Below are 15,852 nucleotides of genomic sequence, written 5' to 3'. Positions count from 1 at the left end.
TCGGAGTGTGGACCAGAACCTACTGTATCGGAGTGTGGACCAGAACCTACTGTATAGGAGTGTGGACCAGAACCCCAGTATAGGAGTGTGGACTAGAACCTACTGTATAGGAGTGTGGACCAGAACCTACTGTACAGGAGTGTGGACCAGAACCATGTACTGTTTCAGAGTGTGGACCAGATCAACCTACTTTATCGGAGTGTGGACCAGAACCACATACTGAATAGGAATGTGGACCAGAACCTCCTGTATAGGAGTATGGACCAGATGATCTGGTCCAGATCCATCTACTGTTTCGGAGTGTGGACCAGAACCACCTAGATGTTGAGAGATGTTTACATGATCTTCATTTTGCCATCAAAATGGACCAGACGTGCTTGAATATTCTGTTTTAGTAAATCAGAATCAGAATCCCTTTGCTGGTCCCACAGAGGGGAAATGTAAACGTGCTACAGCAGCAGCAGAGCCAGAGACAGCTTTACAGAACAACCGGGGGGCCATGCTGGTTATAGAGTCTGACCGCTGCAGGAAGGACCCCTGGGTATCTCTCCCTGAGACACCGGGGGTGCAGCAGCCTGTCTCTGAAGGAGCTGCACAGTGCGGACAGTGTGTCCTGGAGGGGGTGGGACACATTGTCCTGTCTCCCACTAAATTCAGACTTTAAAAGTGGTCCCTCTATTTCCTGATTATTCTACCTCCTTCATGCGGCCCTAATCATCTCAAAACTCTCTCTTTTTGTCTCCCTTTTTTTTTCCTTTTGATTTTCTTTTGGAACTCGTGTTCAAAACCTTTTTTACAAAATGTTTTAAACCATATTTTAAATTATGAATAATGAACAAAAAAGAGATCTTTCTTGTTTGGACCAAAGGATAATATAAAACATACACAAGGGATTTTTCTTAACCAACAATAGATGCTTAACAGCACATATTATTCTGAAGTGGGACATTTTTGACCCACTTATGGAAGAGTGTATGGTCCAGCCACTCCTGCCTCTAAGGGAGAAGACTGTCATAGTTATCGTTAGCTACTCACACTTCAGTTCAAGACACCGGAATGGTTTTTGATGTTAAACGAATACAACTTTTTAAGAACTACACATTACGCACACTCTGATTGTCGTCCATCTCCATGTCCCCATTCGGTAGATGGCAGTGTCACGTAAAGCTAGGGTCCTAGGAATGTGGTCCTGAAACTGCAGCCTCTGCCATTGCAGGAACATACTACTCAGATTCCTCGCAGTCAAACTCCAACGTGCTCACTACTCATCATGACGCACAGCTGGGGCAGATAGTCTTAGCGGTACAGTGAGAGAACATGGAGATGGAAAAGGGTGATAAGGAGAAGTAGATTGAAGTGATCCTTCTTGATGTACTTTATCTGTTCAGATGGGTGAGTTTGTTTTTAAGTCCATGTGTTGACGTGAGAGCCGTTGTTTATATAAATCATGCACCTGCATAAGCTGTGCACATATTCCCTGTAAACGTGTGCATACCTGATTCTGATTCCTAAATAAATACTTAATTACAAATTAAAGTCATGCATTTAAATCTTATTATTATTTATTTTATTTTTTATTATTATAATTATGATATTATAATTATTTTATTATTATTATTATTATTATTATTATTATTATTATTATTATTATTATTATTATTATTATGATATTATAATTATTATTATTATTATTATATTATAATTATTTTATTATTATGATATTATTATTATTATTATTATTGTTATTATTATATTATTATTATTATTATTATGATATTATTATTATTATTATTATTATTATTATATAATTATTTTATTATTATGATATTATAATTATGATATTATTATTATTTTAGTATTATTATTATTATTATATTATTATTATTATATTATTATGTGTAAAAGTATACAACTTGTAAAATCTGAATGTTCTTAGGTGGGTAAATATTGTAAATATTGTACTTATTTAGCTTTAGATTATTTTCAGATTTCAAGTTTTTCCTTCCCTTCCTGTCGGTGAAAATCACGTGTCTACAGATGTGTTGTGAACTTAAGGATGGAGTGTTGCTTTATGTGTAACAACGTCGTATCGGGCAACCTCTTCCTGAACCATCAGAATGCGTTTCTTCATCCCTCTGTTGGGAAATGTACTCCTTTCCTTTAGGATTAACCGTCCTTTAACACATCTACCACGAATGATGTCAGTGAAGCATTTATTGTCAGCTTTATTTCATGATCACTGAGACACACATGATCCACAGTCTCTGCATGGTTATCAGTGTTAGTGGTGGAGTCCCAGGGATGGCCTGAGAAACGTGCATGCTCTCCACACGTTTGTTACCTTATTGAGATAAATGACCCACTAAACCACAAAACATCCACAGAAACATCCCGAAATAAAAGATTACATTTCATTACATTCTTTAAATTGACTTTGGGTATGAAAGGCTTCAAAGCCAAATGAAAGTCTCCAGGGCCTGTTCACACAAGTCCTTGTTTGCAGATATTGCACACATTGCACCACTTGATATGTCCACTATGTGGCGCTATAGAGACCCTCTTAACAAACAGAACGTTATGCATTGTTATTTCATCATGTTTTCACATGAGGCTGACTTCCTGTTGCCAGTAGGTGGTGCTATGACTCATCAAGCACACCACATTTGGTAGTTTGGAGACTGTACAATGAAGTTACAACTACTTCCTGTTCCATGGCGAGTGTCTCGGCTGCCATCGTTATGGTTTTAAAAAGGAACGAAATTTGCTGCGCCTTCATCGCGCCTCCACAGCAAAGCCATTGAGCGCAGACCCACAACTTTCACTGTCAAGCTTTCCCCTACATGACTTACAGCTTAACTTACTACATTTCAGAGAGATTTGCATGACCTAGGGGGAGGAGGAGGATAAAGTACAACCCTTACTACCTTTTTATTCTTCTTCCCAAAAGCAAAAGCAATCAAACAATGAAAACACAACATCTGAAAAACATTGTTCAGTTGATTAATTATTATTAATTATTATCATGATTGTTCTGGACATTCTGTGACACTGTTTAGTATTTGGTCACAACTCACCCCTGATATAACTGATGAAACTTTAAGTCACAACACGAAATTCAAAAAGGGGGACTGAAGATTAACGAGCAGTCAGTCAAAGGTTTGATAAATCTGCTGCCGTCCAGCATCGATCCTGACTGTTTCATGCAAATCAGCTATATTCTTAATCCTACACTGGAAAGGATGGCCTTTATGAATTTCAAGAGATAGAATGTTAAATAGCTGTACTCAGCTTCACTCCTGGCCCTACTTTCCTGCTCTTCTCTCAATCTCCTCCTTTCCTCCTCCATTTCTCTTTGCATAGTTTCACGTAGCTTTTCCAACCTCTCTCTGTCATCTTTCAGTTCCTTTCTTTGTTGCTCATACTTTTCCTCTATTCTCTTCTCCATTTCCTCTTTCTCTTTGCGTATTTCTTCTTCTTTCTCTTTTAGGATTCTCTGTTTTTCCTCCTCTATGGCCCTCTCGGCCTCCTGGAACATTTCAGTGGTGTAATGGCTTCCTCCGTTCTTCTCTGTCTATATGTCTGATCTTGTCGAGCAGCTCTCTGACCTGAGAACGATCCTCTCCAGGTTAATATTATTGAAGACGTGATACTGTCCGTTACATCTGTCCACAAGTTCCTTCAGCTCTTCGCTTTCCTCCAATAACTCTTCGATAGGTCTCCCGTTGAGCAGATAACCGTGGGTAAAGAGAACCATGCTGTATCTGTCTGCTCCCTCTCCAAACATTTCCTGAATCTTCTTCACTGTCTGCTTTTCCTCCTCTGTGAATCTGCCCAGTTTGATGACAACCAGGAAGATATGGGGTCCAGGAGCAGAATAAGAAATGCTCTGAGCAATAGATTTCTTGGTCTTCTCTTCATCCATCCTGTTGTCAAACAGACCTGGAGTGTCAATGACAGCAACCTTTTTTCCATCCACTTCACCAAAGGCTTTTTCACATTCTTCAGTCAAAGATTTAAAAGAAAACTCTGATTTAAAGGAGTGTTTTCCCAAAATGGTGTTTCCTGTGGCGCTCTTCCCAGCTCCGGTCTTTCCCACCATCACAATCCGGATTACCTCATCATTGTGGTAGTGTGTATCGCCCGAGTTCGTCTTGTGGCAGGTTGTAGAAGCTTGAGATGAATAGTCTGAAAAACAGAAAAAAACATTTATTTCTGTCTTTAAACATTTTTGTTCTTTGAGGTTCCACAAAACACCTCTGGGGTTCCACATACAGCCTCTGGGGTTCCACATACAACCTCTGGGGTTCCACATACAACCTCTGGGGTTCCACATACAACCTCTGGGGTTCCACATACAACCTTCAATGGTTATTAGAACAAACCACAAGGAGTGCCTGTCAGACCCTCTAACGTCTGATATCCCCTCTCTTTGAAAATGAACAAATACATCAAACCAAACAATATAATCTAAAATCCCAACACATTCAATCAGAAGGATACCCAACGTGTGCAGGAGCGTTGGCAGGAACACAGGGAACCACACAAGGACAAAACAGAACCACTCATCAGGAATCATGCAGAGCAGCACCACTTGCTCGAGGGAAGCTAACACTCACACACACTCACACACACTCACATCGGGAGTATCTTACCCGAGGACACATGCGGACTGCACAGGCTGGGATCCAACCCACAAGCTCCTGGTAGAAAGACGACAGAACTCCCAAGCAGCCAAAGTCGCAGGAACACTTTGAAATGAAACAAGACACGTGAGACACTAAAGACATGATCATGACAGAAACCCCTCCCCTCCACGGTCAGATTCCAGACGTCCCTGATAATAGTTAAAAGAATCCAGCAGGGTGGTTGGGGGGGGAGGGGGGTCTCTAGGAAGGATTGGGGTGGAATGACCATGAAATATAGGAGAGTAGCTGGAAAGGGGCATAGGAACTCGGGCAGAAAGCCTTCGGTTGAAACCGTTGTTGAGCGCGGTGTCTCGGATGGTAGGGCTGGGTTAGGGGCAGTGGCACAGTTGAAGATGTCAGGCTGAATCCTGAGTTGTGAGAAAAGGCGAAGGGGGGTGACGTCAGGGTTCTGGCAGGATGTTGGACACAAATGCCCTAAAAAGAGGAAGGCGGGTATGTATAGACAAAAAGCAAGTCTTTATCGAAGAGAATCTGATAACAAATACAGTTTAACACCAAAACAGGGGGACCCGGCAGGGTCAAACAGAACGAGACAGACCAGAGGGACGAGTACACGACCAGAGAGGGGACGAGTAACACGGACACATCAGAAACCAGACGGGACACATCAGGAACCAGACAACAAATTAACAGAGAGCAGAAGGGAAGATAGTCATATATATAAATCTGTTCTTTTTTTTTGTGGCAGCGGGGTGTAGTTAGAGCGCCGGATGCGGGAGTGATGGGAGTCTCAGCCGGAGACCAAACAGCTGATCAGTATCAGGTAATCAAGTCATTACATAGAAGAGTGTTGGTAACCTGGATCTGATCAGCTGTTTGTTCTCCGACTGCTCTAACCACACCCCGCTGACACACAATATATACATACATATCAAAATGTCACTAATCAAAGACAAGACACAACTGGGGAGGACAGGCAAAAACTCAAGCGTAGCCAGTGAAAATATTCAGACAATCAAACAGGCAGGAAAACACAAAGGCAGGAGGTAAGGAGAGTCAACACAGGGAGTGAACAATGAATGAAATACTGAATTTTCGAGCAATTGGTTCTCATTTGATAGACTTAGAACTGAAATCATTATACCAAACATAAATGGCATACTGTACCGAATATTGGAAACCCAAACTTTAATTTACATTCTGATCTGAACTGCGATGTTACAGCCAGGAGAACCTAAAAAGACAAATGGTGATTCTAACCCCATTTTAAGGCCAATGTGCTGCATTCACACACGGCCATGTATCTTGCAAAATCACACACACAAATTAAAGATCAATTTATATGAATATAATTATAAACTGATGACTCATTTTGAGTACGTAAGAAGGGAAATGACAGTAAGCACACTAAAGAACTATAATAGTTAACAAGTTCTTGATCGTCATGTTACTGACGAAAAACAATGCAAAATATGAATGCATGAACATTCAATGGTCACCTGTTTCACCGGTAGATAAAGGATAGAAATACTTGTTGATCCTGACTTACCATATTTGTTATTACTGCCTCCCATTATTGGATTGTAGAGAGCTGATGTGCTGGTTCAGAGAGAGGTAAGGATTGAAAGTTAAGAGGCTGTTTGAAACAATGCTTTTTGTATGCTCTACCTGCAACAAACCACACCCCATGGGTGTTTACGTGATATCTTACAGGCTGTTTTTTCCATTGAGAATAAATCTAAAAATGTTGACGGCTAACTTTGCCTTTGAGTGATGTTCTTTAGGTGTTTTAACTGCAGCTTTAATATGTAGAAGAGAAATTGCATGTTTTGCTGAATGCTTTCTCATATCCAGTCTTCCGTGTTTCTAGTTTGTCAAGTATTCTTTATTCATACTTCCCAAAATCACAAACCTTTCATTCTTAGACTCTAGATAGTTATGAGTAAAACACCTTCAATGGTTAAAGAAATGTGTAGTTGATGTGTTTACAGAGAGACCAACCATACACAATGAATCATGGACAGGATGACAAAGCTACACACAGCAAACACCAAGAACCTGTCTTCATGTTGATCTGTCTCTTTATTCTAAATGGTTTAATGTAACCTACACCAGGTCTACAAAGTCTGCTCATAAACTCAAGAACAGCATTATGTTCAGACACACACACACACACCTACATAAAGCTGCATAAACGATGTGACTCTAGCATTTACTCTGCATTTCTTCTTCTCTTGTGTTGTGTTTATTCTCAGCTCTCGATGATCGTTGGTATTTGTTGATTCACGCCCTTTATTGTTCTGTTTTTAGCACATCTTGAATATCCGGTCCACCTGCATGTTCATGGTTCATTTATAACTGCCAACAGATAACCCGGTTCACCCTCCCATCAGCAATGCCACCTGTTCTTTAAAGGCACCATAAGTTCCCATAAATAAATCATCACTGGAATACAGAGTTGTTGGTGGAAACCTCATTGTGTGTCTTAGTCCCACAGCCACAGTTTACCGTACATGAAGGTAGAACTAAATGAAATGACTTGTTTTTTTTTAAAAGGCTTTGAGAGTAAAGAAGTCCCTGTAGATTTCAAAGGTGGCTCTCAGAGGTTTGTAGATTGGGACAGTCGAAAAGAGAGGTTTTTATTTTTGCACAACCCCAGGATCTTTTCAAAACTTAGAAGATATAATTTACACAAGGTTAGAGGAGAAGAAATCCTTCAGTTCAGGATTAACAATGTTAAAACCAACCCTAACCTTAACTTTGACTGAGGCTGATCTGAAAAATATCCTGTATGATATGAATCTTTTCCTAGATGCTAATTTGTAAACATTTTGAAGGCCACTGTAGAGAGGGGCTTCAGATCAGGAAATGCTAAAGAGGACAATTACAATCATTATATATTATTGCAGCAGTGGTTCAGTCTTTAGGGACTCTGAATAAGAAAGGGAAATAATACTGTAAGGCCTACATTTATTGTTTTTATTCAGACGGTATTACAGTCGAATTAACAGCTAGATGTACTAGAAGTACCAAAAACACCCATTAGGTGACATAAGGTCCCTGTGTGAGTGGATTTTTATGTCTTTTTTAGTTTTTATTAAGTGCTAGTAGTAGAAGATGCATTGTAATGTTGAAAAGGATTTACATTGTAAAGATCAAAATTGTACCCCTAAACAAAAAGCAAGTCTCTGCAAGTCACTCTGTGCTCATGGGCCCCACAACATACATAATACAGGAACACAAATACACACTGATTTGAAAATGAAGTCACAGATTGAGTTACAACATTTTATTGACTTTCTTGAGTTTAATAACATAAAATTACATTTCCTAATGCTGATTCTGAAATGTCTTTGAACAACGTTAAAGATGTTTTCCCTTTTAGTTAAATGCATGGAAGCCACCGTGATACAACGTGAAGATGAAGGAAAAACACTAATACTTTGATCAGTTTACTAAATACTTAAAAGGTGTTTTAGATTATGAAGCCTGAACCTGCTTCAACTCTTATTGAGAGTGTTTCTTTTTCATATACAGTTATCACATGAGAGACAGAAATGAACTGCAGCCACTACAAAGTCCTCTGAGGCACTGATAAACAAACATGTCTGTAGTCATATTATGCTGATACAAAGCATTACATGAATCATTCAAGAGGACACAAACCCTTGAGTTCCAGCACCCCCATGTGTCCACAGAGTGAAACACTTCTGTTCTAGATCTGATCCTTTCTGCTGAAGGCTCCATCACTAATGCAGATAATGAAGGGGATAAAGGGCATCCTTATGGAGTACCTCTACTCAGACATTGACCCATTAGGGGAACCTGGGGCTGCTGGGGTAGAATATTGTAATCTGACCCTATTAATAAGTGCAGAGTTACCAGCTGTAGTGATTGTGACTGTTGGTCAAACCAAGGGAACAGTCCAGATATTCTTCAGATCATTAATGAGTTTGGGGAATTCTCTGGATATAAAGGTCAATGATGGAAAATCCTTGACGTTACTTGGACATTTAAAATGCTCAGATTGAGCACACATTCATTTCCAGTTTGCTTTTAACGGTGAATGAATTGAGACCCTCAAAACTCTCTTTCAGATCCTTTATTAATCAACAAAAGCACATGAATGAAATTTATTCAGGAGTTTTTATCTGTAAAACATTTTAAAGTATATTCATCAAATGAATTCATGATGTGTTTATCTGTTCTTATTTTCTCTAGTAAAAGAAAAGCAATCAAACAATGAAAACACAACATCTGAAACCATCATTCAGTTGATGTCAGAGGAATAAACTCCACGTTTATCATGTGAACATCTTGGTTCTCTGTTTAGTATTTAGTAGTATTTGATCACAACACACACTCTGGGAATAATTGATATTACTACAAATCAAATGCAAAAGGGGGGCTGTGAAGATTAGCTAGCAGGTTTGGTAAATCAGCTGCAGTCCAGCAGAAGAAGGTCAGACTCATGCAGAGCAGCTCAGTGGTATTATCTAAAAAATGAATCTATAAAATTGTACATGTACTTGTTCTTCTCTCAGCTTCCTGTCTGGCCTTCCTGTCCTCATCCTCTCTTATCCTCCTCTTCTCCTCCTCCATTTCTCTTTGGTGATCTTCATTTCGTCTTTTCATCCTCTCATGGCCCTCTTTGATTTTTTGCATTACTTCTTCATACTTTTTCGCTATTCTATTTCCTTGTTTCTCTACCCGTTTGCATATTTCCTCTTCTCTCTCTTTTAGGATTCTCTGTTTTTCCTCCTCTATGGCCCTCTCGGCCTCCTGGAACATTTCTGTGGTGTAATGGCTTCCTCCGTTCTTCTCTGTTATATGTCTGATCTTGTTGAGCAGCTCTCTGACCTGAGAACGATCCTTCTCCTTATTATTGAAGACGTGGTACTGGCCGTGACATTTACCTACAAGTTCCTGCAGATCTTCACTCTGCTCCAAGAACTCTTCAATAGGTCTCCTTTCGAGCAGATCACCGTGGGTAAAGAGAACCATGCTGTATCTGTCTGCTTCCTCTCCAAAGATTTCCTGAATCTTCTTCACTGTCTGCTTTTCTTCCTCTGTGAATCTGCCCAGTCTGATGACGATCAGGAAGATATGGGGTCCAGGAGAAGCATAAGAAATGCTCTGGCCAACATCTTTTCTGGTCTTCTCTTCATCAATCTTGGTGTCATACAGACCTGGAGTGTCAATAACAGCAAATCTTTGTCCCTCCATTACACCAAAGGCCTTAGCACATTCTTTAGTCAGAGATTTAAAAGCGAACTCTGATTTAAAGGACTTTTTTCCCAGAATGGTGTTTCCTGTGGCGCTCTTCCCAGCTCCGGTCTTCCCCACCATCACAATCCGGATTTCCTTATTATTGTATGTGTTTGATTCTGATGGGAGGGCTGAAAAAGATGAGGAAATATTTAACAATCTAGGTATTTATAACGTGTTGCAACTACCACATGAACAATGATGAAAAGCTCCAGATGGTTTAAATAATCTAGAACACGTCTAGAAATTATGTCATTCAATTGATGCTTTTCAGTTATTCCTGTACACGCTATTGACACCATAGAGAGCATTAATTAGGTGAATGGCAGGTTTAGTGATAAAGGTCTCTTAATGTCAAGTGATGCATCCTGAAGGACCTTGTTGGCAGCATGACGAACACAAACACTGGAAATACAACCAAACTAAACGGTGATCTTGTCTGGATGTTGGACGTCTTAACTGCCGGTGTACATCCTAACTGAGATGGTGCAGCAGAGGCCACTAGCTGTACGTCCACTTCAATAAGAAACCCTTTTTGACAAATGGTCACCACAACATGTTTAGTTTCTACCTTTCCTTTGGTAAGGGTATTAGTTGCCTTTAGTAAATAATCAGGAGCCAAACAAACTTCTGACTGGCTCCCCCTAACTATTCTTATTATTCCTGGTAAGTTTATGTCAGTCTTCACCCAGGCTCTCTCCCTTCCTCTTTCACTGGCCTCTAATGATCTGTTCATTATCAGGAAATACAGCAAGTCACCTATCCATCTATAAATATGTATCTAGATAAGTTACAATCATCGTTAACAACACAGTTTATTCACTCACCATTTCGGGTAATTTTGCAGGCCATGGTTGGCTATGGAGAGAGGAGCTGGTCTGCTGCTGAGCTAAAGAAGTGAAGTCAGTCTGCAGCAACACCTCCTTAAATACAGACTTCCTGCAGCAAACCACACCTACACACTGCTGACGCCACAGCCTGAAGCTCAGCTACGATGGGATGATTCAGAGATTAAAAAGTATAACATCTTTCTCTTCATAAACAGAACAAGAGAAGTAAAGACAGAGAGTTGAGGGACTGTTTGAGACAATGATTTTTATATGACCCATAGAATCCAGAGAAGACGTTTTAAGTTCACAAGTTTGATTAATTTAGCTTTAATGGAAAGCTTTGATGGTAAACTCAGATTTTGAGTGATGTTCTTTAATGTGTTTGAATGCAGTCCTGTCTTAATATGAACAAGAGAAATGACATGTTCTGCTGAGTGTTTACTAAACCCTACATCCAAAATCACAAACTCTACAACAAACAGAACCTTTCATTCTTAGACTCTAGATAGTTATGAGTAAAACACCTTCAATGGTTAAAGAAATGTGTAGTTGATGTGTTTACAGAGAGACCAACCATACACAATGAATCATGGACAGGATGACAAAGCTACACACAGCAAACACCAAGAACCTGTCTTCATGTTGATCTGTCTCTTTATTCTAAATGGTTTAATGTAACCTACACCAGGTCTACAAAGTCTGCTCATAAACTCAAGAACAGCATTATGTTCAGACACACACACACACCTACATCAAGCTGCATAAACGATGTGACTCTTGCATTTATTCTGCATTTCACTTTCTCTCTTTCTTGTCCCTTAGAAAGCAATTTCCCTGTAAGGGATTAATAAAGTGTGTCTTCTTCTTCTCTTGTGTTGTGTTTATTCTCAGCTCTCGATGATCGTTGGTATTTGTTGATTCACGCCCTTTATTGTTCTGTTTTTAGCACATCTTGAATATCCGGTCCACCTGCATGTTCATGGTTCATTTATAACTGCCAACAGCTAACCCGGTTCACCCTCCCATCAGCAATGCCACCTGTTCTTTAAAGGCACCATAAGTTCCCAGAAAGAGAGCAGCACTTTAACTCTGGCTCGTAGTGTTTGTTCCAAGAGAGCAATCTTTCTAATCATTTCTGAGTCACTTCACTTTTTAATACATCATCAGAGAATACAGAGTTGTTAGTAATCTGAAAAGCAGCTCAACAAGAACACTGTACCACGGGCCTCCTGCCAACTTTGTTGGTGGAAACCTCATTGTGTGTCATAGTCCACAACCACAGCTTACCGTACATGAAGGTAGAACTAGATTAAATGACTTATTGTTTTAAAAAAAAAAAGGCTTTGAGAGTAAAGAGGTCCCCGTAGTCTTCAAAGGTGGCTCTCAGAGGTTTGTAGATTGGGACAGTCGAAAAGAGAGGTTTTTATTTTTGCACAACCCCAGGATCTTTTCAAAACTTAGAAGATATAATTTACACAAGGTTAGAGGAGAAGAAATCCTTCAGTTCAGGATTAACAATGTTAAAACCAACCCTAATAAATTCATCCCTTTAATAAGTTCCTCACGAGGTGGTCATATATTTTATCCCTTTTTTCTGTATGTATTATTAATCCCCCATCTTTTATTTAAACATTTTTACTTTATTTCACTTATATTTATTTATTACTTTCCAGCATTATTTTTTATTTTAAATGGATGTTGGAGCCTCCCACATAGATTTACCCTAAAACAATATTTTTAATAAAGTTTTTCTTTTAAAACACCATCCGATGTGTGTCCCATGCCTCACCTGTACCACCTCCCTAGAACTTGACCTGGTTTTGAACACTTTTAAGGACATCGGGTTGACTTTATTTTAGAACATTTTCCCTCCCTGTCTTATAAATGTGTGTATTTTATATTTCACATTTTGTATATTGTATTTTTACATATTTTTAATATTTCTTATGTATTACATCTTATCACTTGGGTTGCTGAGATTTTAACAGCACTTATTTTATAAAGCACTTTTATGTATTTATTTATTAGTATTTATTATTTATGATTTAATCCTAATCTTACCCGAATGCCTATTTTAAACAAAGTCAACCCTGAGTCTTTTTAGCCAGATGTTTTTAGCCTACTTACCAGATCTTGTACCAGATGTTGTGGGACACACTACCCCCACCTGGGGGTCAGGAGAACAGGTTTTAATCCCGCCGTACACTCTCTGTGCTCCAGTTACTGCTCTTTTTTATTCACAGACCAAACAGGGTTTTTATAAACTTTTATTGGTTTTATTAAAGGAGTTTTTAACAGGTTTTCAAACACACAAATATGTACCTGAGAGCCCGTGCACCACGCAGCGCTCCCCAAAACCCTAACCTTAACCTTGACTGAGGCTGATCTGAAAAATATCCTGTATGATATGAATCTTTTCCAAGATGCTAATTTGTAAACATTTTGAAGGCCACTGTAGAGAGGGGCTTCAGATCAGGAAATGCTAAAGAGGACAATTACAATCATTATATATTATTGCAGCAGTGGTTCAGTCTTTAGGGACTCTGAATAAGAAAGGGAAATAATACTGTAAGGCCTACATTTATTGTTTTTATTCAGACGGTATTACAGTCGAATTAACAGCTAGATGTACTAGAAGTACCAAAAACACCCATTAGGTGACATAAGGTCCCTGTGTGAGTGGATTTTTATGTCTTTTTTAGTCTTTATTGTGTGCTAGTAGTATAAGTAGCATTTTAATGTTGGCAAGGATTTACATTGTAAAGATCAAAATTGTACCCCTAAACAAAAAGCAAGTCTCTGCAAGTCACTCTGTGCTCATGGGCCCCACAACATACATAATACAGGAACACGAATACACACTGATTTGAAATGAAGTCACTGATTGAGTTACATTATTTTATTGACTTTCTTGAGTTTAATAACATAAAATTACATTTTCTAAATGCATTTGATTCTGAAATGTCTTTGAACAACGTTAAAGATGTTTTCCCTTTTAGTTAAATGCATGGAAGCCACCGTGATACAACGTGAAGATGAAGGAAAAACACTAATACTTTGATCAGTTTACTAAATACTTAAAAGGTGTTTTAGATTATGAAGCCTGAACCTGCTTCAACTCTTATTGAGAGTGTTTGACATTTCTTTTAAATATGGGGCAAAAAAGTATTTAGTCAGCCACCAATTGTGCAAGTTCTCCCATTTAAAAAGATGAGAGATGCCTGTAATTTTCATCATAGGTACACTTCAACTATGAGAGACAGAATGGGGGAAACATTGTAGGATTTTTAATGAATTAATTATAAATTCCTCTGTAAAATAAGTATTTGGTCACCTACAAACAAGCAAGATTTCTGGCTCTCACAGACCTGTAACTTCTTCTTTAAGAGGCTCCTCTGTCCTCCACTCGTTACCTGTATTAATGGCACCTTTTTGAACTCGTTATCAGTATAAAAGACACCTGTCCACAACCTCAAACAGTCATACTCCAAACTCCACTATGGCCAAGACCAAAGAGCTGTCAAAGGAGACCAGAGACAAAATTGTAGACCTGCACCAGGCTGGAAAACTGAATCTGCAATAGGTAAGCAGCTTGGTGTGAAGAAATCAACTGTGGGAGCAATTATTAGAAAATGGAAGACATACAAGACCACTGCTAATCTCCCTCCATCTGGGGCTCCACGCAAGATCTCACCCCGTGGGGTCAAAATGATCACAAGAACGGTGAGCAAAAATCCCAGAACCACACGGGGGGACCTAGTGAATGACCTGCAGAGAGCTGGGACCAAAGTAACAGAGGCTACCATCAGTAACACACTACGCCGCCAGGGACTTAAATCCTGCAGTTCCAGACGTGTCCCCCTGCTTAAGCCAGTACATGTCCAGGCCCGTCTGAAGTTTGCTAGAGGGCATTTGGATGATCCAGAAGAGGATTGGGAGAATGTCATATGGTCAGATGAAACCAAAATAGAACTTTTTGGTAAAAACTCAACTCGTCGTATTTGGAGGAGAAAGAATGCAGAGTTGCATCCAAAGAACACCATACCTACTGTGAAGCATGGGGGTGGAAACATCATGCTCTGGGGCTGTTTTTCTGCAAAGGGACCAGGACGACTGATCCGTGTAAAGGAAAGAATGAATGGGGCCATGTATCGTGAGATTTTGAGTGAAAACCTCCTTCCATCAGCAAGGGCACTGAAGATGAAGCGTGGCTGGGTCTTTCAGCATGACAATGATCCCAAACACACCGCCAGGGCAACGAAGGAGTGGCTTCGTAAGAAGCATTTCAAGGTCCTGGAGTGGCCTAGCCAGTCTCCAGATCTCAACCCCATAGAAAATCTTTGGAGGGAGTTGAAAGTCCGTGTTGCCCAGCGACAGCCCCAAAACATCACTGCTTTAGAGGAGATCTGCATGGAGGAATGGGCCAAAATACCAGCAACAGTGTGAAAACCTTGTGAAGACTTACAGAAAACGTTTGACCTCTGTCATTGCCAACAAAGTGTATATAACAAAGTATTGAGATGAACTTTTGTTATTGACCAAATACTTATTTTCCACAATCATTTGAAAATGAATTCTTTAAAAATCCTACAATGTGATTTCCTGGATTTTGTTTTCTCATTCTGTCTCTCATAGTTGAAGTGTACCTATGATAAAAATTACAGGCCTCTCATCTTTTTAAATGGGAGAACTTGCACAATTGGTGGCTGACTAAATACTTTTTTGCCCCACTGTACAGTTATCACATGAGAGACAGAAATGAACTGCAGCCACTACAAAGTCCTCTGAGGCACTGATAAACAAACATGTCTGTAGTCATATTATGCTGATACAAAGCATTACATGAATCATTCAAGAGGACACAAACCCTTGAGTTCCAGCACCCCCATGTGTCCACAGAGTGAAACACTTCTGTTCTAGATCTGATCCTTTCTGCTGAAGGCTCCATCACTAATGCAGATAATGAAGGGGATAAAGGGCATCCTTATGGAGTACCTCTACTCAGACATTGACCCATTAGTGGAACCTGGGGCTGCTGGGGTAGAATATTGTAATCTGACCCTATTAATAAGTGCAGAGTTACCAGCTGTAGTGATTGTGACTGTTGG

At 39.5% G+C, this 15,852-nt stretch overlaps 1 protein-coding gene across 1 annotated transcript; it reads right to left on the bottom strand.

Annotated features, from left to right (window-relative positions):
• Window positions 1-2,196: 2,196 nt before the first annotated feature.
• Window positions 2,197-10,903, bottom strand: LOC134865775 (GTPase IMAP family member 4-like). The gene is given in 5 exon segments (XM_063885482.1): window positions 2,197-3,571; window positions 3,573-3,629; window positions 3,632-4,123; window positions 9,414-10,045; window positions 10,742-10,903. Coding segments are annotated over 5 exon segments (1,566 nt in total). The 5' UTR covers window positions 10,767-10,903; the 3' UTR covers window positions 2,197-3,211.
• Between the last annotated feature and the right edge of the window lie 4,949 nt (window positions 10,904-15,852).

The sequence above is a fragment of the Eleginops maclovinus genome, chromosome 6 (genome assembly GCF_036324505.1).
Source record: "Eleginops maclovinus isolate JMC-PN-2008 ecotype Puerto Natales chromosome 6, JC_Emac_rtc_rv5, whole genome shotgun sequence".
NCBI classification, from domain to species: Eukaryota; Metazoa; Chordata; class Actinopteri; order Perciformes; family Eleginopidae; genus Eleginops; species Eleginops maclovinus.
Note: the sequence above shows the minus strand (reverse complement) of the source record. Positions and strands in the feature narration are given on the sequence as shown.